General features: G+C 44.5%; 1 protein-coding gene across 1 annotated transcript in view; it reads left to right on the top strand.

Moving 5' to 3' along the window:
- Positions 1–1,238: 1,238 nt before the first annotated feature.
- PRDM15 (PR domain containing 15) overlaps positions 1,239–17,994 on the top strand; it is a 30,999-nt gene continuing 14,243 nt past the window's right edge. Inside the window, exons 1-10 of the mRNA XM_010132226.1 lie at positions 1,239–1,275; positions 4,572–4,665; positions 8,475–8,628; positions 9,515–9,771; positions 11,897–11,904; positions 13,644–13,742; positions 14,523–14,747; positions 15,431–15,566; positions 16,667–16,845; positions 17,492–17,586. Of these exons, the coding sequence (XP_010130528.1) occupies positions 1,239–1,275; positions 4,572–4,665; positions 8,475–8,628; positions 9,515–9,771; positions 11,897–11,904; positions 13,644–13,742; positions 14,523–14,747; positions 15,431–15,566; positions 16,667–16,845; positions 17,492–17,586 (1,284 nt within the window). The remainder of the gene's footprint in view (positions 1,276–4,571; positions 4,666–8,474; positions 8,629–9,514; positions 9,772–11,896; positions 11,905–13,643; positions 13,743–14,522; positions 14,748–15,430; positions 15,567–16,666; positions 16,846–17,491; positions 17,587–17,994) is intronic.

Here is a 17,994-nt window from a genome sequence, read left to right on the forward strand (position 1 = left end):
CGTCAGCTGATGTGCTGGCTTTCCGCTGAGTGCACCTCCATGTGGTGATCGATGTGATCCTGCTAATTGGGAGTAGCCGATGGATCGGTGAAGGAACCTGTTTTCTACTTCTGGTGGAGGCTTGAGGTGGAGTGGACCATGAGTGCAGCTGGCAGCTGCACATCAGACATTGCTCCCTGGCATGTGCAGGTGCCATCATGGCATTAGCAGCAGACTCGGTGCAAGTAAAGATGAAAGGGGTTGTGTGGGACCCGGACTTCACTCGTGCTGAGAAGTCATTAGAACCAGTACCGGCGCAGAAGCAGCTGCAACTCCTGGCTCAGCCTGAGGCGTATTTCCACAGCCCAGCCAGGCCAACCATACGTAGCATCAGTGTTCAAGAGTAAACTTGTAAGGGGGAATCCTGTTCCTACACTGATCCTGAGTAACGGCTGTGCTTGTATATGTCTTTGGCTTGGCTTTTGTTGTTGTAGTAGCAAATGCTTTAGCTTTTTTTGAACGAGGCTCTGCTACCTTGGTGTGTCTTTGGTCATGTTTCTTCTCCTCCTGTCTTCCTCTCTCTCATACTCCTTCCTGTTCTTGACCCCTGTGCTTGCTATTTCTGCAGCTTCATTCTCTCTTAGACCTGAGTCAGGATCTTCATGTTGCTTTGCTTCTCGCTGGGTCATTGGGAAAATTGTTTGAAGAGGAGAGCCTTTTCGTGGTTAGAAAAGGGAGAGGTGTCTCCTAGATCCTGCTTGTGTTGTGATCTTAGCCATACATCATCAGGCTAGTTGTCAGCCGTAATTTAGATGGGCTAGACATCACTGAGGAGCAATAGATGGTGTTGATGCAGGTTTGTAATACGTACTGCCGAACCTCGGGCCCCGCTTGCTGTGAGGCTCCACAGGAGCTTTTAACAGGGGACGCAGACCAATGGCCAGAGGCTGGCGGGAGGAGGGATGGGGAATGGCATGGGACAGCATTGCCTCAGAGAGAAGTGCCTGGGAACCTACAGGCGTTTAGGCTTCTGGGTCTTGATTTCAGCAACACATGTAACGATAAAGCAGTCACTGGGGGATTTTTGGCAACTTCAGTTGCTTTAGCTTTTCATTGATATTCCTGCAGGGTCAGTAACGTGTTTGGGCATGCTCGGAGTCAGTCATCGGCATTACTCCACAAAGGGGTGTTTCAATAATATGGAAAGTCAAAGTTACTCAGAACTAACTTGATCTTTTGTATTTTGGCAGGTTGAAAAAATGGCTGAAGATGGCAGTGATGAGCTTATATTTATTTGTAAGTATTAGAAAGGAAAATGATTTAACTCTCGTGATGTGACTTGTCTACTCAGAGTGTTTGAAATCGAAGATTTAAACAGACGTAGTTTTTATTTAGAAAAGTGTTTATGTAAAGGAAGCTCACAGAGCTTATGGAGGAGTAGGGAGAAGGTTGCTCATTTTAAGCATAGACGTTCTCCTGGTTTTGTTGGCAAACACGCAAAGAGACCTCTGAATGTGAGTTAGCAGAACAGCTTTTTCACGGTTGAAGTGAGATCGAAGGCCTAACAGTAGTTTAAGCCCTTTGTTTATACAGCCAGCTTTAGCAGCCAGGGGCGTTTTGTGGGGAACGCTGATGTCTAGCCTGAGCTGCAGATACGCACCTCCACAGGAGGAGGATGTAGGCTTGTTCTTTCTGGACAAGCCCAGTGTGAGAAGCACCAACTGCCCTGACAAGTCTCACTCATGGCATTCACTGCATTTCCTTGTGCTCCTGTGGCTAGGCCTGCGCTTCGTGCAGCTCAGCTTTGCGGCGTACCTTCTGCGTAGCCCCATGTGCCAGACCGGGCTCCGTGACCTGGGATCCGGGCTCATGGGGTCGTCGCTCATGAAGAGAGGCTGCAGGGGTGGTGTGCCCAGGCAGCGTGGTGGGCACTGTCCCGTGCTTGATGGAGCTTGGCTAGCAGGCTTGTTTTGCAGTGGCATACTAGCCCTGCAGCCTCTCTTTTGTCTCCAGCCTGGACATGCAGGATCTGGTGTTGCAGCAGAAATAATTAAGAGCTGTAGAGTCCACTCACCTCCTTACATGAACAGAGAGGGTCCAGATATTACGGCTCCAATCTGGGAAGAGTAGAATGGGGCATGTTTTTGGTGGTGTGGGTCCAGACTCTTTTTACCCCTGATGGCTCCGCATCTGCTCGTTAACCTTATGACAACTATATCAGAAAGTTCCACTTTTCTCTCCACCATTCATCAGGGTTCCTTCAAAAATATTGTCATCTCAATAGGCATTTTTTATTGAGTTGCAGATACCAGTAGTGAAGTTGCCTATCTATCCACCTTCCTCCCCTGGTGGGTAGCAACAGGGGTGGTGATGTGATACCATTCCCTAGTTGTTCAGATAGCAGTTGTCGCACAGCACGATTCTCCCCTTCCAGTGGAGGCTGTGGTTATTGAATTTCTTGAGCTTGTTTGTGCTCTCTAAGTTTTTTCCGTGGAATATGGGGACTGCTTATGAACTAAAAAAGTGAGTTGTTATACTGTGTGTTCCCAGTGAATGGCATTGAATTTGTATTTCATAGACATAAGGGAGTTTTGGAATATTTCTCACAGAATTCTGTATTTCTCCTGTGACTTGAAAGACAGTTGCACATGGTGAGTGTAACAGCCTTGGGGAATGTCTGATGGTATCCCTTAGATGATGCGACGTGTTACAGAGTGTCAGTGTCATAGTCCCCCTGCTTTGATCATTCATCCACAAAGGAGTGAGAGAAACGCGTAGCTTATTCCTGCATGTGGGTTTGGACAGTGCTGTCTGCAACTTGTTGAACCAGCACAATGGCTATCTTTGCAGAAGTGAGGGGTGCCTAGGAGCAGGCAAAAGATAAGGGGAATGACAAAGTGCTCTTCTTTTGTCTGTAAAGCCCATTTAAGAAGCTGTTGCTCCAACTATTCCTTCCTGTCCCTGTTGGTTATGACAACCCTTTGTGGATGATAATCCAGTTCTTTTCAGCAGTCTGGTTTACACATTCCTCTGTGGCTCCTCTGCCCTCTCTGGTTTGGAAATCTGTATTTAGCTGAGGTTATTTCAGTAATACTAAGCGCGGTGTGCAGCTACAGGCACACCTGGGGTGAGGGGTTAGAGTAGACAGTGCCGGACAGGGGAGGCCATTTGGCTGTAGGCTTAGTTTTGATGCTGGCGCTATGAGGATAGAGCTTGCCAGCAGATCCTTTCCTCTGGTACAGGTGTCTGGTGCTGTACAGCACAGTGGACTAGGAAATTCATTCAGCCGAAAAATAAACTGATGGGAAATATGGTTTGTTTCATTCCTTGGTTCACCAGAAGGCAGCACAAACAGCTGTACAGGAAGCAGCAGCGAGGCTTGGCTGTTGCATGAGCTGGTACTGCCGTTTGTCAAATGTATGTGGATTTTCACTGTTAAGCTGTTTTTGAAGAAAAAACAACGTAGAGCATTGTATTTTGGGGTCCCTTTTCCACATTTTAGAAGAAATCCTGTTGTTAGTTTGCTGGTTCAGATACCGGGAGGGTGAGGTTTCCAGTTAGGAGTACAGAGTAGCTTTGCCAGAGGGGACGTACCCTGGAAGGACATGGCTTTTGTCTTGTTCTCTTGCTAAAGAAGGTGCAAACACCCTCTACTTTCCATCCTTACTGGGTGCGTCCTTACCTGACTGGCCCTTGTGAGTGCAGAGCTCCAGTGGAAGTCGGAATATAGGAATATAACCCCTGTGTGACGATCTCTTCTTGAGCTGCGTCAACAGTTGACCATGCAGGACAGTTTGACACCCTGCATTTTTTTTTCACAGTGAAGCAATGTATATGCATTTGAAATACCGTTGACTTATTTTAGAAAGCCTCAAATTATCCTGGTCTGAAAATGGTTTCTTAGGAACCGTTTAGTTCTGGGTAATTTACAGCCACTTAAACTAAAAGTTAATTTAGGTAAGCTGGCAGTGAATTATGAAGCGGCCAACGTTTGCGCAGCCAGCTGACCCGTCTGGAAAGGCACCAGAAGGTGTTTCCCTGGGCTGTGGGTGAGGAGCATGAGCAGGCCAGGCATGGCTCTGCGCGGAGCTGGGCTCCCGCAGCGTGGAAACACCACAGTGCTCATGCCCTGCCGAGGCCCCGTACCATTCCCGTGCTGGGTTTATGCCTCCTGTTGCTTAAAAGGCCACGCTGCCCAAGCTGTTTGTAAAAGCCTGGGTCCCGAGGTAGTAGTGTGGTTTGCTTTAGTTGCTAGATGTTCTGGCACGTTTTCTGAAGAATAATGCCGTCTTTAAGCAGACAGATTACATTTTGGATGTAAGGCAATTAGTTCCCTCTGAGAGAGAATTTAAAACAACTGTATTCTGATGGTGCTGCTGATGGTGCGAATTACCGCACCCTCACAGGTGCCAGCTGTGAACCTGGTGTTCAGTTATGCCTGTTCTTTTCAGCAATATGAACACACGTCTGCTTCTATAGGTATGTATTTTGCCAGGCGCTAGGTTTTGTATTTGGCTCTTGAAAGGAGGAGACAGCTGCCTTACAAAAGTGTTTCGCATCCACCTTTCTACATGCTGTCTGCTTCCTTGCAGGGTGCGAGGACTGTGGGCAGTACCATGATTCAGAGTGTCCTGAACTGGGCCCAGTGGTGACAGTCAAAGACTCCTTTGTACTGAGCAGGGCAAGGTAAGGAACGTTTGTGTTAGTTCAGACTAACCCAATAGCCATGTTAGTTCTTTAAAGCATATTTGCTGTTTAACGGGTCTCACGCCGACAGTGGGAAAATGAAGTCCCAATCTATGGAAATCATGTGGCCTTGATTACACAGAAAAATTTATGCACTCGCCTAAATGCTCTACTGAATTGAAGCAAAAAAGTAACTTGCTGCTCGTCAGGACTTGGCTTCTGCGCGGAGGTTTCTGGCAAAAAGTCAGATAGTGCCAGATGGGGTGATGCCTTCTGTCTTGGTTGAATACATGCAACTTTTTCCCCTCCTCAGATGTATTGTATTAGTTTCAGAAAAGTGTGTGAGGGTATCTCATTCATATGAGTGGTCGTGCTCTCCCGCTTGGTATAATCTCTGTAGTTCCTCCACTGAGAAGAAAACAAGTTGTTCTCATTATTGTGAGTCTTTATGAATTATTAGGGGTAATGCTTCTGTGAGAAAATCTGACAGCAGAGACAGCAGAAGCGTTCTTGCTTGCCAAAAGAAACAAACAGACTAAATCTAGTTAGGAGAAAACACGGAGTGTTTTCACAGTTTTCACAGAGAAAGGCAATCAGGCATAGTCAGAAAAATTCATATTAAGATATAAAGTGTAAGGCTAAGGAGAAGAAACAACTGTTGTGAAGATGCAGTACAAATCCAAAAAGGGAAGAGAGTTCCAACAGTTCATGTATTATAGAACGTGTTTAGGGCTTCCATCTTTCTCATTGGGAAGTCGCGGTCAGAAACCACGAGCACGTGCTCCGCAAGTCTGACACGTGCTGGCTATGTCGGCTGTACCATGTATTCCCAGGATCCTTTTGTAACCAGTCCTGAACGTGCTGGACGTGCCGTGCAGGTGTGCTGAGCCCTCTCTGCCTGGGCAGGATGCTCTTGGTGCCCCGCGGCGTGCGCTGGCCGCGTGTGTGCAGGAGCTGCAGCTGGTTTCATGGGCCTTTGCAGAAAAGGAAGCTCCTGCAGCAGCTGCCAGGCACCGCCTTCCTGGGCCTGGAAACCTGCCCGTGGATGATCTCCTGCAGCAGGTGTTAATGGGAACTGCTGTCTTAACAGCCCTGACGCTAGAGGTGCTTTGTTTTTAAGGGTAATTTCAAAAAGCCCGTAGGAGTAATAGAAACTGGTGATAGAGGCGCTTTTCTTATATGCGGAAACTGGGCAGTGCAGTAAGTCCCTAGCCCGTACTAAGCAGATTCAATGACAAGTTAAACTATTATTTCTTACCTTCTATCTTTTTTTTCTTTGCTTTGCTTTGCGATTTAGTGCTCTTACTTATTTGTACAGTGGAGAACCACCATAGCATCTATATGTTCCAACTGTGAATGTTTGCAAATACAGTGCACGCACGGTTTTCAGCCTTTTATTGACAGGCAGATGCTAAGTTTTCCCTCGTGGAGGTGTGAGCTGCTGGAGAGCAGATTTGAAAGCGGCACTTAAAATTGCCCATGTTACAGAAAAATGTATTTATTTTCCTGAAGAGTTTACAGCTGAAAAGATAAGACAGACAAAATATAATTGCAGCCTTTATTTTCCATCTCGGGAACGGTAGCTGAGAGACTGACTTGTCTGAGGGCAAATTTAACCACAAACTGAATATGAATCTCTTAAAAACCAGTCTAGTTACTTAACCACGTGATCCTCGTTTCCTCTGTCCTACTGAAAAGATAAAATGTATGCTTTGTGGTTAGAAAAGAAACATAAAGAACTTCACTGTCCCTAACGCTGGATATTCTATTATGGAACCTGAAAGCATTTTTTTCAATTCCTTTGGTTATCACTATGATCACAACCTTCTGGTATTTCTCTTCATCTAGACAGGAAAGCAGATCTGCCAATGTCAACTTTTGTAGAGTAGTCAGTAGCTCGTATGATTATTTTTAGCTTTTCATTCGTTAGCGCGAACCTGAAAAAACCAGGGTTGCGTTTGGTGTCTGTAAAAGCAATGTGGCGATTCCAGTCATTATTTTTTGGGGAAGATTTTCTCTGTGTATTATATGTAGTGACAATATTTACTACACATAGTTCTTTTCTGAAGCTTGTTTGGTAAGTGAGAGTCTGAAGCACAGAAGCACTTGTGATCAATGTGTCAATATTTGTAATAAGGGAACTAGAAGACAGAAGGGAAATTCCAGGGCTCTCGTCTTAAGGGCTGTGATCCGTGTAAGTATATAAGGTGTTGATTTGCGGAGGGACATAGGTTATCTTTTAAAAAACCGTGATCATAACCAAAGATTTGTAAAGTCACAGGATAATTCACTTTGGAAGAAGCCTCAGGATATTCCAGTTAGAACTAACATCTGGGCTGAACTACTCGTTCTTCATTTTTATGCATACTGTCTCTCCTGCTCTTGCCGTGAGCCCCTGGGAAAAGCCTGACTCCTCCAAGGCAGTGGTGCCCCTGTGGGTGTGCACAGGGGGGCCATCTGGGCCCCCACAGCCTTCTCTTCTCCAGGCTGATCAAGCTCTGCTTTCCTAGCGCCTCCTCACAGAGTGACTGCTCTAGCCCTTTATCACCCTGGTGGTCCTCCCCTGAGCTCACTCCAGTTCGGGAGTGTCTTTCCCATACTGGGAGCCCAAAACAGGAGGCAGTAGATAGGTGCAGAGCAGAGGTGCCCAGTCCCTTGCCTCAGTCTGCTGGCTGCTCCTCTTCGTACCATCCAGGACGTGTTTGGTCCCCTTTGGTGTTGGGACATGCTATGGCCTCATGTCCGGTTTGCTGCCCGCCACCGCCCCCAGGGTCTTTCTCCCTGGTGATGGGGCTGTCTGGGGTTCTTCCTTCCCAGGTGCAGGACTTTGTCCTTGGAATTTCATGTGGTTCTTGTTGGTGTATCTCCCCAAGCTACCCAGGTCCCTCTGGACGGCAATCCTGCCCTCAGACTTATGGGCTGTGTCCCCCAGTTAGTATGATCTGGGAACTGAATCATAGTGCCCTCCACTGCTCCTTCTAAGTCCTCGATAAAGATGTTAAACAGCACGGATCCCAGCAAAAGTCTCTCTGGCACCCTAGGTGTTGTGGCCTCCAGGTAAAGGACCATTGACCATGACCCTCTGAGTCTGACCACCCAACAAGTTATTTACTCTATAGTTGTGTACCCCTCCAGACCATAACATCCCAACTTGGATATAGAAATAGTGTTGAAAGCCTTACTAAAGTCAAGGGAAATGACATCCACTGCTCTTCCCTCGTCCACATGCATGGTCATTTTGTCCTGGAAGGCAAACAGTTTGTCAGGCGTGAGTTACGCTTAATCAACCCATGGTGACTATTTCCAGTCACCTTCTCCTCACGTGCCCAGAAATGCCTCCCAAAAGGTCTTGTTCCAGGATTTTACCAGGGACTGAAGTGAGGCCAACCAACGTGTAGTTCCTTGTATCGTTCTTTTAACCTTTTAAAGATGGGCGCAACATTTGTCTCACATCAGGGACCTTCCCTGATGCCCATGATCTTTCCAAGATGACAGAAAATAGTCTTACTATGGTATTGGACTGCTCCGTCAGTACCCTCAGGGGCAGCCTTTCGGGTCCTTGGACTTACATGGACTGAGCTCTCTCAAGTCATCACCAGTTTGGCCCTCCTCTGTTGCTGGTAGTTGTTCTTCTCTGTTTATTTATAAATCCTCGTAGAAGTTAGGGTGTGTTGATCAGAAAATTTTGCTGTCAGTGGAGATTGGAGGAATAGATGTTGATTTCTTTCTTCCATGGGCTCCTGTAGTGTTGTCCCATGTGTAACTGTTTGTTTGGTTTTTCTCTTCTCAATTCTCTCTTCAATTTTTAGATCATCTCTACCTTCTAATTTGGAGATAAGACAGTTGGAAGATGGGACTGAAGGAGTGTTTGCTCTGACTCAGCTAGTGAAACGTACTCAGTTTGGCCCATTTGAATCCAAGAGAGTTGCCAAGCTGGAAAAAGAATCAGTTTTTCCCCTGAAGGTAAGACACGGTACAGGAAAAGCAATAACGAGGCGTCACATTTACCCATGATGAATTTATGCTATCTAACACTATGAAAAAAAACCCCAGACCAATCACATTTGTAGGGGGGTTATTTGGGATATGTTTTAGGCACGCCCTATAATGGGCTAGCTAAACAAGCTTTCTCTGGGCGAGGTGCGGAAGAACCAAACCAGAAGTTTGTGCTGCATGTTTGAAGAGAGCTCCTATCCTTAGAGGAGACAGCGTATAGGATACGGTTAGCAAAACTGCTCATCTTTCACCTTCTGCATGTGGTGGTACCAGAGGGACAATAACTGTGGCAGTTCATTTCGGTTGTTTTAACTAGTCTCTTCCAGTCGATTGTATTTGCTTAATGAGTGACGCATGCATTATGTTTATGGAACATGCAGAATAAATATTTTTTTTTTCTGACTTGCATTTGTTCTATTCTTCTCTTGACAAGTTTTGGTAGGAAAAATGCTACAGTAAAAATGTAATTCTGTCTTAATTTTCAGTAATACCTACTCAGAAGTGGAGATTGAGAATGTTACTCAGGCTGATGGGTGTTTCACAGCATGCCATTCAGATTCCCCTCCGTTCTCCTGTGTTCAGTCATTCCAATTTTATGAGAAACTTGTGGCTATAGCAAGAATTCTTAGGATGGAAGTTCAGTTTGTTCCCGTCCTGGCGCTGGTAGTCTTCTCAGACTTACTCGTCTGAAGATGTGACTGATACGTGAAACATGCCTGGTACAAGTGTTGAGGCTTGCTTTGTCTCTGACATACACTGAATGGAAGCCATTGCAAAAGGCAGAAAATAAAAATTCTCCTGAACTTTGTGTTATGTGTTACAGTTTTTATTGTATGCCTGTTTTGCTTGGCAGGTGTTCCAAAAGGATGGGCCCCTGGTGTATTTCGACACCTCCAATGAAGATGACTGCAACTGGATGATGATGGTGCGACCAGCCACCGAATATGAGCATCAAAACCTAACTGCCTTCCAACATGACAATGATATTTACTTCACCACCTGCCGGGACATCCCACCAGGAACTGAGCTGCGAGTGTGGTATGCAGCTTTTTACGCCAAAAAAATGGAAAAGCCAGTGCTGAAGCAGGTCACTAGTATTGCCAATGGTATGTGTGGGGGCCTTTTTTCCTTCCTAAGGGCCCAGTCCTGACAGAGACCGATAGTCCCCTACTGTTGTAGCTGACAGTGCTGTTTATCAAACAGACTCTGAGCCCGAGTTTGTTAGCCCTTAGAGTCAGGCTAACCTGCCTGTGTGGTTGTCCTACAAGAAGCAAGCATAGATTCTTCACCGTGATACATCTGAGTTTTTGAAAATGGATGGCCTAGCTGATGGTTCAGCTTCTTCAGAGTGAACAAACTGGATTAAATAGTTCTTAACTAAGGAACTGGTGGTTGCATCAAAACCATTTCTGGGTAGAAGAGAAAAGGAACCCGAGTGTCAGTGTAAGTCTATAAACATATGTGCAGATTGGCTAAAGAAGCCGTTCTTTTTCAGTTGCAGTGAAAATGTTCTGGTTTTGCTCAGAACTGTTACTCAGTTCTAAAAACCTGCTTTTCTTACGCAGCCTTACACGGGACCCACTAGAATAAGATACGCTCCAGAGTGAACTGCCGTTCCATGTGATTGCTTGTGCATTGGCAAAGAAAGGCAGCAGAATATTTATAGTCTGAATTAGAACTGCCAGAAGTCTTTCATTCCTCTGCCCCTTTGTTTTCTTCTACTTTTGCATTTTGACAGCTAAAAGGCGTGATCCTTTAGCATTGCAAGGGCGTTTTCTTTCTGTTCTTGAGTTGGGAGTACTCGCTGAATGGTATTACTGCTACACTGAGTATAATGCGGAGTGACAGATGGCTTGGGAGGAGGCCATTGTCATCAGCACGCTTCCTGGCTGATCTTGATAGTAAGCACGGTCTTAAGCGCCGCAGCTGAATCACTGTGGTTAGCAGACTTCTGTGTTCTAAGATGTTTCCAGTTGGCATTAGCTGGGAGGTTTTACCATTTTCCCCTTGAGTTTAACCTGTTCATGTGATTTTGTGTGCATAAGAGTATTTAAAAATACTGTTTAGGCATCCTGCTTGCTTTCTTCAGTGCTTTCTCTATACATTCCAAAATATGAAGGGCACATTGTATGAGATTTAGGCATAAGAACGTCCTGGTTAGGATTGTACCTGAGGATGTTTTTTTGCAGGCCTGCTGCAGGGCAAAAGTTTCTGACTGTGGTAACTGCCCTCAGCACAGAGCAAGAGAGTCAAAGGATTGGGAAAGTAAAGTGAAGAAACTGTTTTTCCTCTTCACAGATATGTGCTTGGTAGTGATGGAGTCTGATAAAGAGGGGAGTAAAGTATCTTCAAAACCTTCATCTGCTGTCTCCCACCATAAAAAACCGAAGAAATTCAGCATCCCAGCAGCTGATCCAGCAGGTATGCAAAATAACAGAATTTTTAAGGGAGACTGAGGACAGATACAGACCTAAAGAGCTGCTAGGTGTACCACTTCTGTGTAGATATTATGGTTATATAACTTCCTGCGAGGATTATTTTAGATTTCAAAGTCTGGATTTTTCTTTTTATTTTCATGGGCATGGTGCTTAAAATAACATATGCAGGTTAAAAAGTGAGAGAGAGGCCAATAAACCTTTAGGCAGGTGATTTTCATGAAAACCACAACTGCTTCTGACTTTGGAGGTGGTTAGTGTTGGGTTGGAGGGAAATCTCTAAGAAAATCTTTAGATTCTCTGTGCAAAGTGCGATAGTTCAAATGGTTAGGTTCCAGAAGAAAACATGAGGCAGGGAATGAGTGTAAGTACAGTGCTGTTTGGAAATGACAAGAAAACACTGGTCATCCCCAAATTACAATTATACCAGCAGCCTGCTAGAGTTCAGGCTGTTCTAGATTCCAGGACTTCAAATCTAGATCGACTTGGCAAAGAACGTGTGACTCAGGAAATAGCTAGTGGATCTTGGCCCCCACGGTCAAGATCCGTGTGAAGCAATGCCCCTCCCCCTCCCCACATTCTCTGATAAGTGCAACAATGACATCAAGAACTCGCTTAACACCAATTGTCTAAACGTGAACACAAAGTACATAGCATGGAGACCAGGTCAAACGAGAACCTTTCTGGGTCTGTTCTTTGAAAAGGTTACTTGGCTAAACTTTGCTTAGTAATACTGAAAGTAAGAGAAGAGGAGGAGGGAGGGTTGTTGCAGATGTGTGCAGAGCAATTCACCAGAAGAGCCATTCACGTCACTTGGATACTGTCACAGCTCAAATGTGAAGGTGGCTGGGAAGTTGTCTTTCAGTTTGTCGTCATTGGTTTCTCTAGGGTGGAAGGATTTGAAGGATTTGAACAGCCCCTCCTATGTTCTTCATCCTACTGTCTGAAAGTCCAGCGTCAGTGGAAACAAAATGCTGCCTGTTGTACACCGTGAACCCTAAAGGGTTCCCACTGGTGTAGTGTTTTGGTGTCTCTGAAACAAAGTGCGCCTCTCTTGATTCTGACTCTGCCTCAGGTCATGTAATGCAGTTGCCAGCTGACGGATCTGTGCTTCCAAGTAAACTGGGTTACCCTGCAGCCACCCTGGAAGCCTGGAAAGTGGGAACCTAAACGGGACCTGACTTTCCCTGGCAAACTAATCAGTGCATAACTAGGGTTTCTAGGCGTACTGTTTGAGGCAGATAAGGAGCACGGGAAGTGCAGAGTGGGGGACGATTTTCCAACACAGACGTGGTTTTGCAGATAGTGCTTATTCAGTTTTACTAGACTGCGACTTCATGAGACGTACAGTACCTCACATGTTGCTTACCGATCTGACTTATTTTTTTTGTGAGTTATGCAGAATCTTGGGGTTCAAAACCTAGTTTTGCTAGGTTTGGCCTCCCAGACATACCTCTCAAGATAAATTCTTTGTGTAGCTTGTAAAGAAGGAATTTCTCTTGCTGAATTGTCTAGTCATTTTTTATTTTATTACAGCGTGAATGAGATCACACCTTTGCAGTGCAGAACATTGAATGTAACTTGTAGCAGGGAGCAGCCTCTGCCTCAGAGAATCTTTTTTTGTTTTAAGAGACAACAGTGAAAAGGAGGAAGTAAGTTTATTGTCCCCTTACAGATGAGGTCCTCAGACAGAGAGAGATGAACTGGCTTGCTAATGATCACGCAGGAAATCTGTGGCAGAAACCGAGCACAGTTTTAATCTCCTGTGCTGCCATTCACTTAACCTAATTTCAGTATCATTCTTGTCCTCTGTGAGAGCCTTGTAGACTTGTGGAATATTCAGCTTTGGGTGTACCCAAAAAAAAAAAAAAGTCTCTGAAGCAGTCCAGATTTATCAGATCCTCTTGACAAATTCAGACATAACATCCAAGGACCTAAAGACAATGAAGAGAGTAACTGTTTTCCTCTTTTTTTTTTTTATTCTGGTTCCATTTTCCATCTGCTATTTTATGTATTTTCTTTCTGACGTGAGCAGATGCATTAATTAAAACATAAATATGGTGGTTTCAGAGAACATCTAATTAATGAAATGGCTCAAAACCCATGTTTTCCTTGTACTCGCCCTTACTTCATTAATCCAGATGTTCTTACTCTGCAATGCTCTTCGCAGAGAGCAAGGAGGCTTCTCTGCTTCTGTGCTCAGCTGACCCAGAAGAGGACTGGTGAATCTGGTTTTGAAGGTGCTAAGAATTGCTTTATTTAACATAGCCTTTGGTAATCACAGTTCTTTAGAAAGTGATAAAGGGACCCTCAAGATTTTACAAGAACACTGATAGTCTCTCCTGGCATGATTTAGTTTCTGTTATGATGTTTCAAGTGTTCATGTTTGGAAAATCCTGAAGTGGTCCTGGCTGCCCTGCAGGCCTATTGCTGCATAAATCAGAATTTGTGACACCCAGGGAGTTACTGCAAGATAAGCAAAGCTACAGCGATTTACCACCTGGCCATTTTCAAAGCGTTTCAGTATTTCTTCTTGCTGTGATTTAGTGAATGCTCCAGAAGGCAGTGGAGCTGCAGAAGCAGAGTCCAGCCAGTGGACATGTAAAGTGTGTTCTTCTGCTTTCGAGGAGCCTCAGCTGCTGACAGGTAGGAAGTGTTAGAAATTTATGAGAGAGTACTGAGAAGCATCAGGAGAATTCTGCTCTTCTGGAGCAGGACACTGCCCCATCCATGATGCAGTAAGATAAAAGTTTTAATTTTTGTGTTCTTCTAAGACAAGGAGCAGTGGGGAAGGTAAAACAATGACGTTTTAGATAAAGCAGTGGTCAGTCTCTGAGCAAACAACTGCGATGTTGAATCTAGAAGAAATAAAACTGTTGTCTAGAAGATGATGTGTGAATCTTAGGAATGTCAAGGGTGGGGAGCTGCATGAGCAGAGTATAAGGTCAGCGATGCCAGCTTATACTTAGTGTTATTGTCTGTCTGGTATTTATGGCACAGATTTAGTAAAGGTAATGAAAGATTTTTTTTCCTGCATTTAATTTGCAGCTATTTTATGCAGTTTTCAAAAGGACTTGAAATATTGAAGAGCTTTTACCATTTGATGAATCATTTTTGAAAAGGGAACTTAAGCTGCCCAATAACTTGGGCATTTGGAAAAATGTAACTATTATCAAGGAGCACAACCTTTTTATGGGATTTCTAACACATCTATTTAAAAAATCAGTCCCTGCGAGTAGTAATGGCAAAGTTGAATAGACTGTATGCTTTTGTATAGGAAGGTATTGTGACTGCTTTTGAAATAATTTGAAATGAGTCTCTGCTAAGTGAGGTTGACACAGTAGCTAGGCTTGAGCCGGATCTATCTCTTTGAGTATTTCATGAGGTTTTTTCCCTCCGTACTCTTGCTTTTTCCCATCCATCCAGAGCACTTGATGAGTCACCTGGAACAAGCTAAAGGTGGCCCCCAAAGCAGCCAAAATGAGGCTGTTGCTGAGAAAGCAGCAGAGGCTCCCCCTGCGGATCAGCCAGTGACGGGGGATGCAGCCGGTGCTGGTACAGACTCTAGAAGGAAGGCCAAGCGGGGAAGAAAGCCCAAAACAGCAAAAGCAGAAACACCGCTTATCATTGTTGAAGACGAAGACTCTGCAGGTAAAACAGAACTTAAGAAAATGCTGAGCACGTATCCCCGCATAGTTCTGTACTGACGCTTTCTCAGAAAGGTCTAAAAAGCAGCACAGAGACAAGGTGGAGGCTTTTAGTTACATCACATTTTAGTTACATCACATTTTAGTTACATCACGGACGGTTTACAGGCTTTGTTAACTATCTCTGAGGGCCTTGTCTGTGCTAAACGCTTAGATTACCTGCATTGTCCTGTGCTGGTTTTAGACACAGGCCCAGAGAAACGCAGGGTAGTGGTTATGAGAGTCCTGCTTCGCTTTCTGTAAGAAACAGGAGAGAAAGCATCCTGCCTCTCAAGAAGACGTACCTTCCTCTCTCTTCCTTAAGATATATTCTTGAAAGAGGCCTTTTTCAGGGCCTTACCTTCCTTCAGGAGAAGTTCTGGTAGGACATTTCCTGACACAAAGTCAACTCGCCCCTTAGTAATAGGTTGGAAAGGTAAGAAATTATGCCTCCGTAGGAGATGTTGGCTACGTCATTTAGAAGCCACTTTCTCTATCTTGCAAGTGCTACCTACTCGTTAGCAATCCATCATTTGTCATTGACAAATAACGTGTTTGGGGACAAATGATGTGTGTATTACAAATTCTGCATTTGTGGTTTTGTTTCTAGCTATCCACATTAACACCATTTTTGTGATGTGTTGGCAGTGGAACAGGTAGCTGATGTTGTAACTGAGGTCCCACCAGAAGAGGTAGCCCTGCCTTCAGCTGCCGAAGAGAGGATTATGGAGTTGGTTTTAGGAAAGATGCCGAGCACCACAAATAACATCAGTTCAGTGACAAAGTAAGTGTTCTGGGATGCAGGATTTCCTCTTAGGATTACTTCAGGTTATGTAGCATGTAACAGCTCTGCTCAACTTCTGGGCCCACAGATGCTCTTTTTTTTTTCTGTGGAAAATTGTGTGCTGCTGCTGCTGCTACAAGAGATAATTCTGAGTGCCACAAACACGGTGTGTGCACCAGAGGATGGCACACAGATGCTGAAATACTGGTGGTAGAATTTTTGGAGCATAAACCATGAGAATTTTGTTTTCCATCGTGTTACTGCTTTTGTTCAGTGTGATTCCAAAAGCCTCCTATAGCTGCAGGGTGACATATCACACCTGTTGAATGTTGGTGGTAAAACAGGCAAAGAGATTTTTCCTTAAAAAATTATGCTAACCATTGTTATTATTATTCAGTGTTGCTTGTCATCTTAACTCATGAATGACTTTGTGTTGATCTGTGCACGTGGTACTTCAGATTTAGAGCAGTGGGAGGGGAAAACTTCGGTATAACAGAACCTTGGGGAGACTCTTAGATATAATTTTATTAATTAAGACTCATGTCTTTTTGTCTCAGTAAAACTGGCTTTTTGAATTAGTTTTGGTATAGTAAAGCACTTGATAGTTCAAAATTTGGTAGTAATTCTGTATATTGAAGTCCTTGACAGGCACAGAGCCATCACAAATGCATTGCAGCGGATGATTGTGCTGGGAAATAGAACAGTACTGCTTCTTGGCACCCTGCTGCCCTCTGATACACGCCTTTTGCATGCGAACTGCCAAGCTTTCTCAGCTGAAGTAGCGCTAATGTCTCCAGGGGATAAGCAGAACAGATCCTTTCTGCTTTGAGGGGCCGGCAAAAAGAATCTTTGAGGCTGGTGGCTGCTGCTTTTTCCCTCATTTGTGCTGGGTGAAGATAATTTGGTGAGCTGTGCTCTGACATCTGCTGCTTTCAGGGGGTGGCCAGGAGGGTGCCTTGGCAATGTGGAAGCTCCAGGCCCCCTCCCTCCCGCCAGAAGCCGAGCTTAACACTCCTCTAGCCTTTGCCAGCTGGTGGGACTCTCTCTTGCAACCCGTGGGATACCTTTCAGTCCCTGCCTTTCTTTCTTTAATCCAGTAGGTTTCCTCATCACCAAAACACCATGTCCCTCAAAAGAAGTTTAATTCTCTCCAGTAGACATGGTATACGTCGGAAGCTGATAAAACAACTTGGGGAGCACAAGCGAGTCTATCAGTGCAGTATCTGCAGTAAGATCTTCCAGAACAGCAGCAACCTCAGCAGGCACATTCGTTCTCATGGTGGGTTTCCTTTTGCCTTGCTTGCATATTGATTTTGTCTCATGTTGGTTCCACCTTTGAGTAAAAGAGCTAGGCTAGTTTTAGATATTGGGATAAGTAATTTTAAGAGAGCATTTTTTTTATTTTTTTAACTCTTTCTAGGAAACTTTTTTTAGTTATACAGACAAAGCCTGGCAAGACAGTTGTCACGATGGCATGATGACAGTTGAAGTTGAAGTATTTAAAATTTCAATTTTGGTAGATATTAAATGACGGCAACTATGTAATAATGTTTTTTCCAAAACCATTCTTGCCTTTAACTATGTACATACATTATTGCTCCCCACCTTCACAGGCACATGGGTAATATTGCTGTGTAAGTGTCAGCTGAGTGCTTTTTAGCTGGTGATCTGCAGTTGCCAGGGTCCCTGACCTACCACTAAGGATTCCATGAAAAATAATCACTGAGAAAGGGTTGGGGGAACCAAAGAACATTGTTGAAAAAGGTTAAAACCCACTGTTTGGATCTCCTAAATCACTAAAGTTTCTTGTCACTAGCCTGTTTGTTTGCAGTTGTTTGTGCTTTGGTTTCCCCTGTCTTGCCTGGAGTTGGGTATTATCAGTCACTGACTACTTTTTTTTATTTTGTCTTGATTGATCCCCTCAGGTGACAAACTATTTAAATGTGAGGAATGCGCAAAGCTGTTCAGCCGTAAAGAGAGCTTGAAGCAGCACGTTTCGTACAAGCACAGCAGGAACGAAGTGAGTGGAAATAACTAGCGGGCTGCTCCTGAGGTTAGATGGAAATGTTCAGTGAGCTGCCAGCTGGGGAGATTGGGTCATCTGTCTGAGTGGATATCTGTGTGACTGAGACAAGTCTTTTAGGGCAAGGTCAGAACAGTTGATGAATGTGGAACGTATGGACATGCTTTTGAGCATCCAAGTCCTTTTTTATGTCTGAATTTCCTATAGAAAGATATTTTCAGGCAACAGTTACAGCAAGAAAAGGTAGAGTTAGTTGGACCTGTGTGATCTAGAGGTGAGATCTGACTTTGGTTTATGGTACTAAGTAGGATTGTTCTGGGCTTGTTTGCTTGTCCTATTTAGTTTGTCCCAACCTATAGCACTGTTTAAAGCGTTTAATACCTCTGGGTAAGGGCTGTGCGCACA

This window comes from Buceros rhinoceros, unplaced genomic scaffold, assembly GCF_000710305.1.
Source record: "Buceros rhinoceros silvestris isolate BGI_N320 unplaced genomic scaffold, ASM71030v1 scaffold37752, whole genome shotgun sequence".
In the NCBI taxonomy this organism is placed as follows: Eukaryota; Metazoa; Chordata; class Aves; order Bucerotiformes; family Bucerotidae; genus Buceros; species Buceros rhinoceros.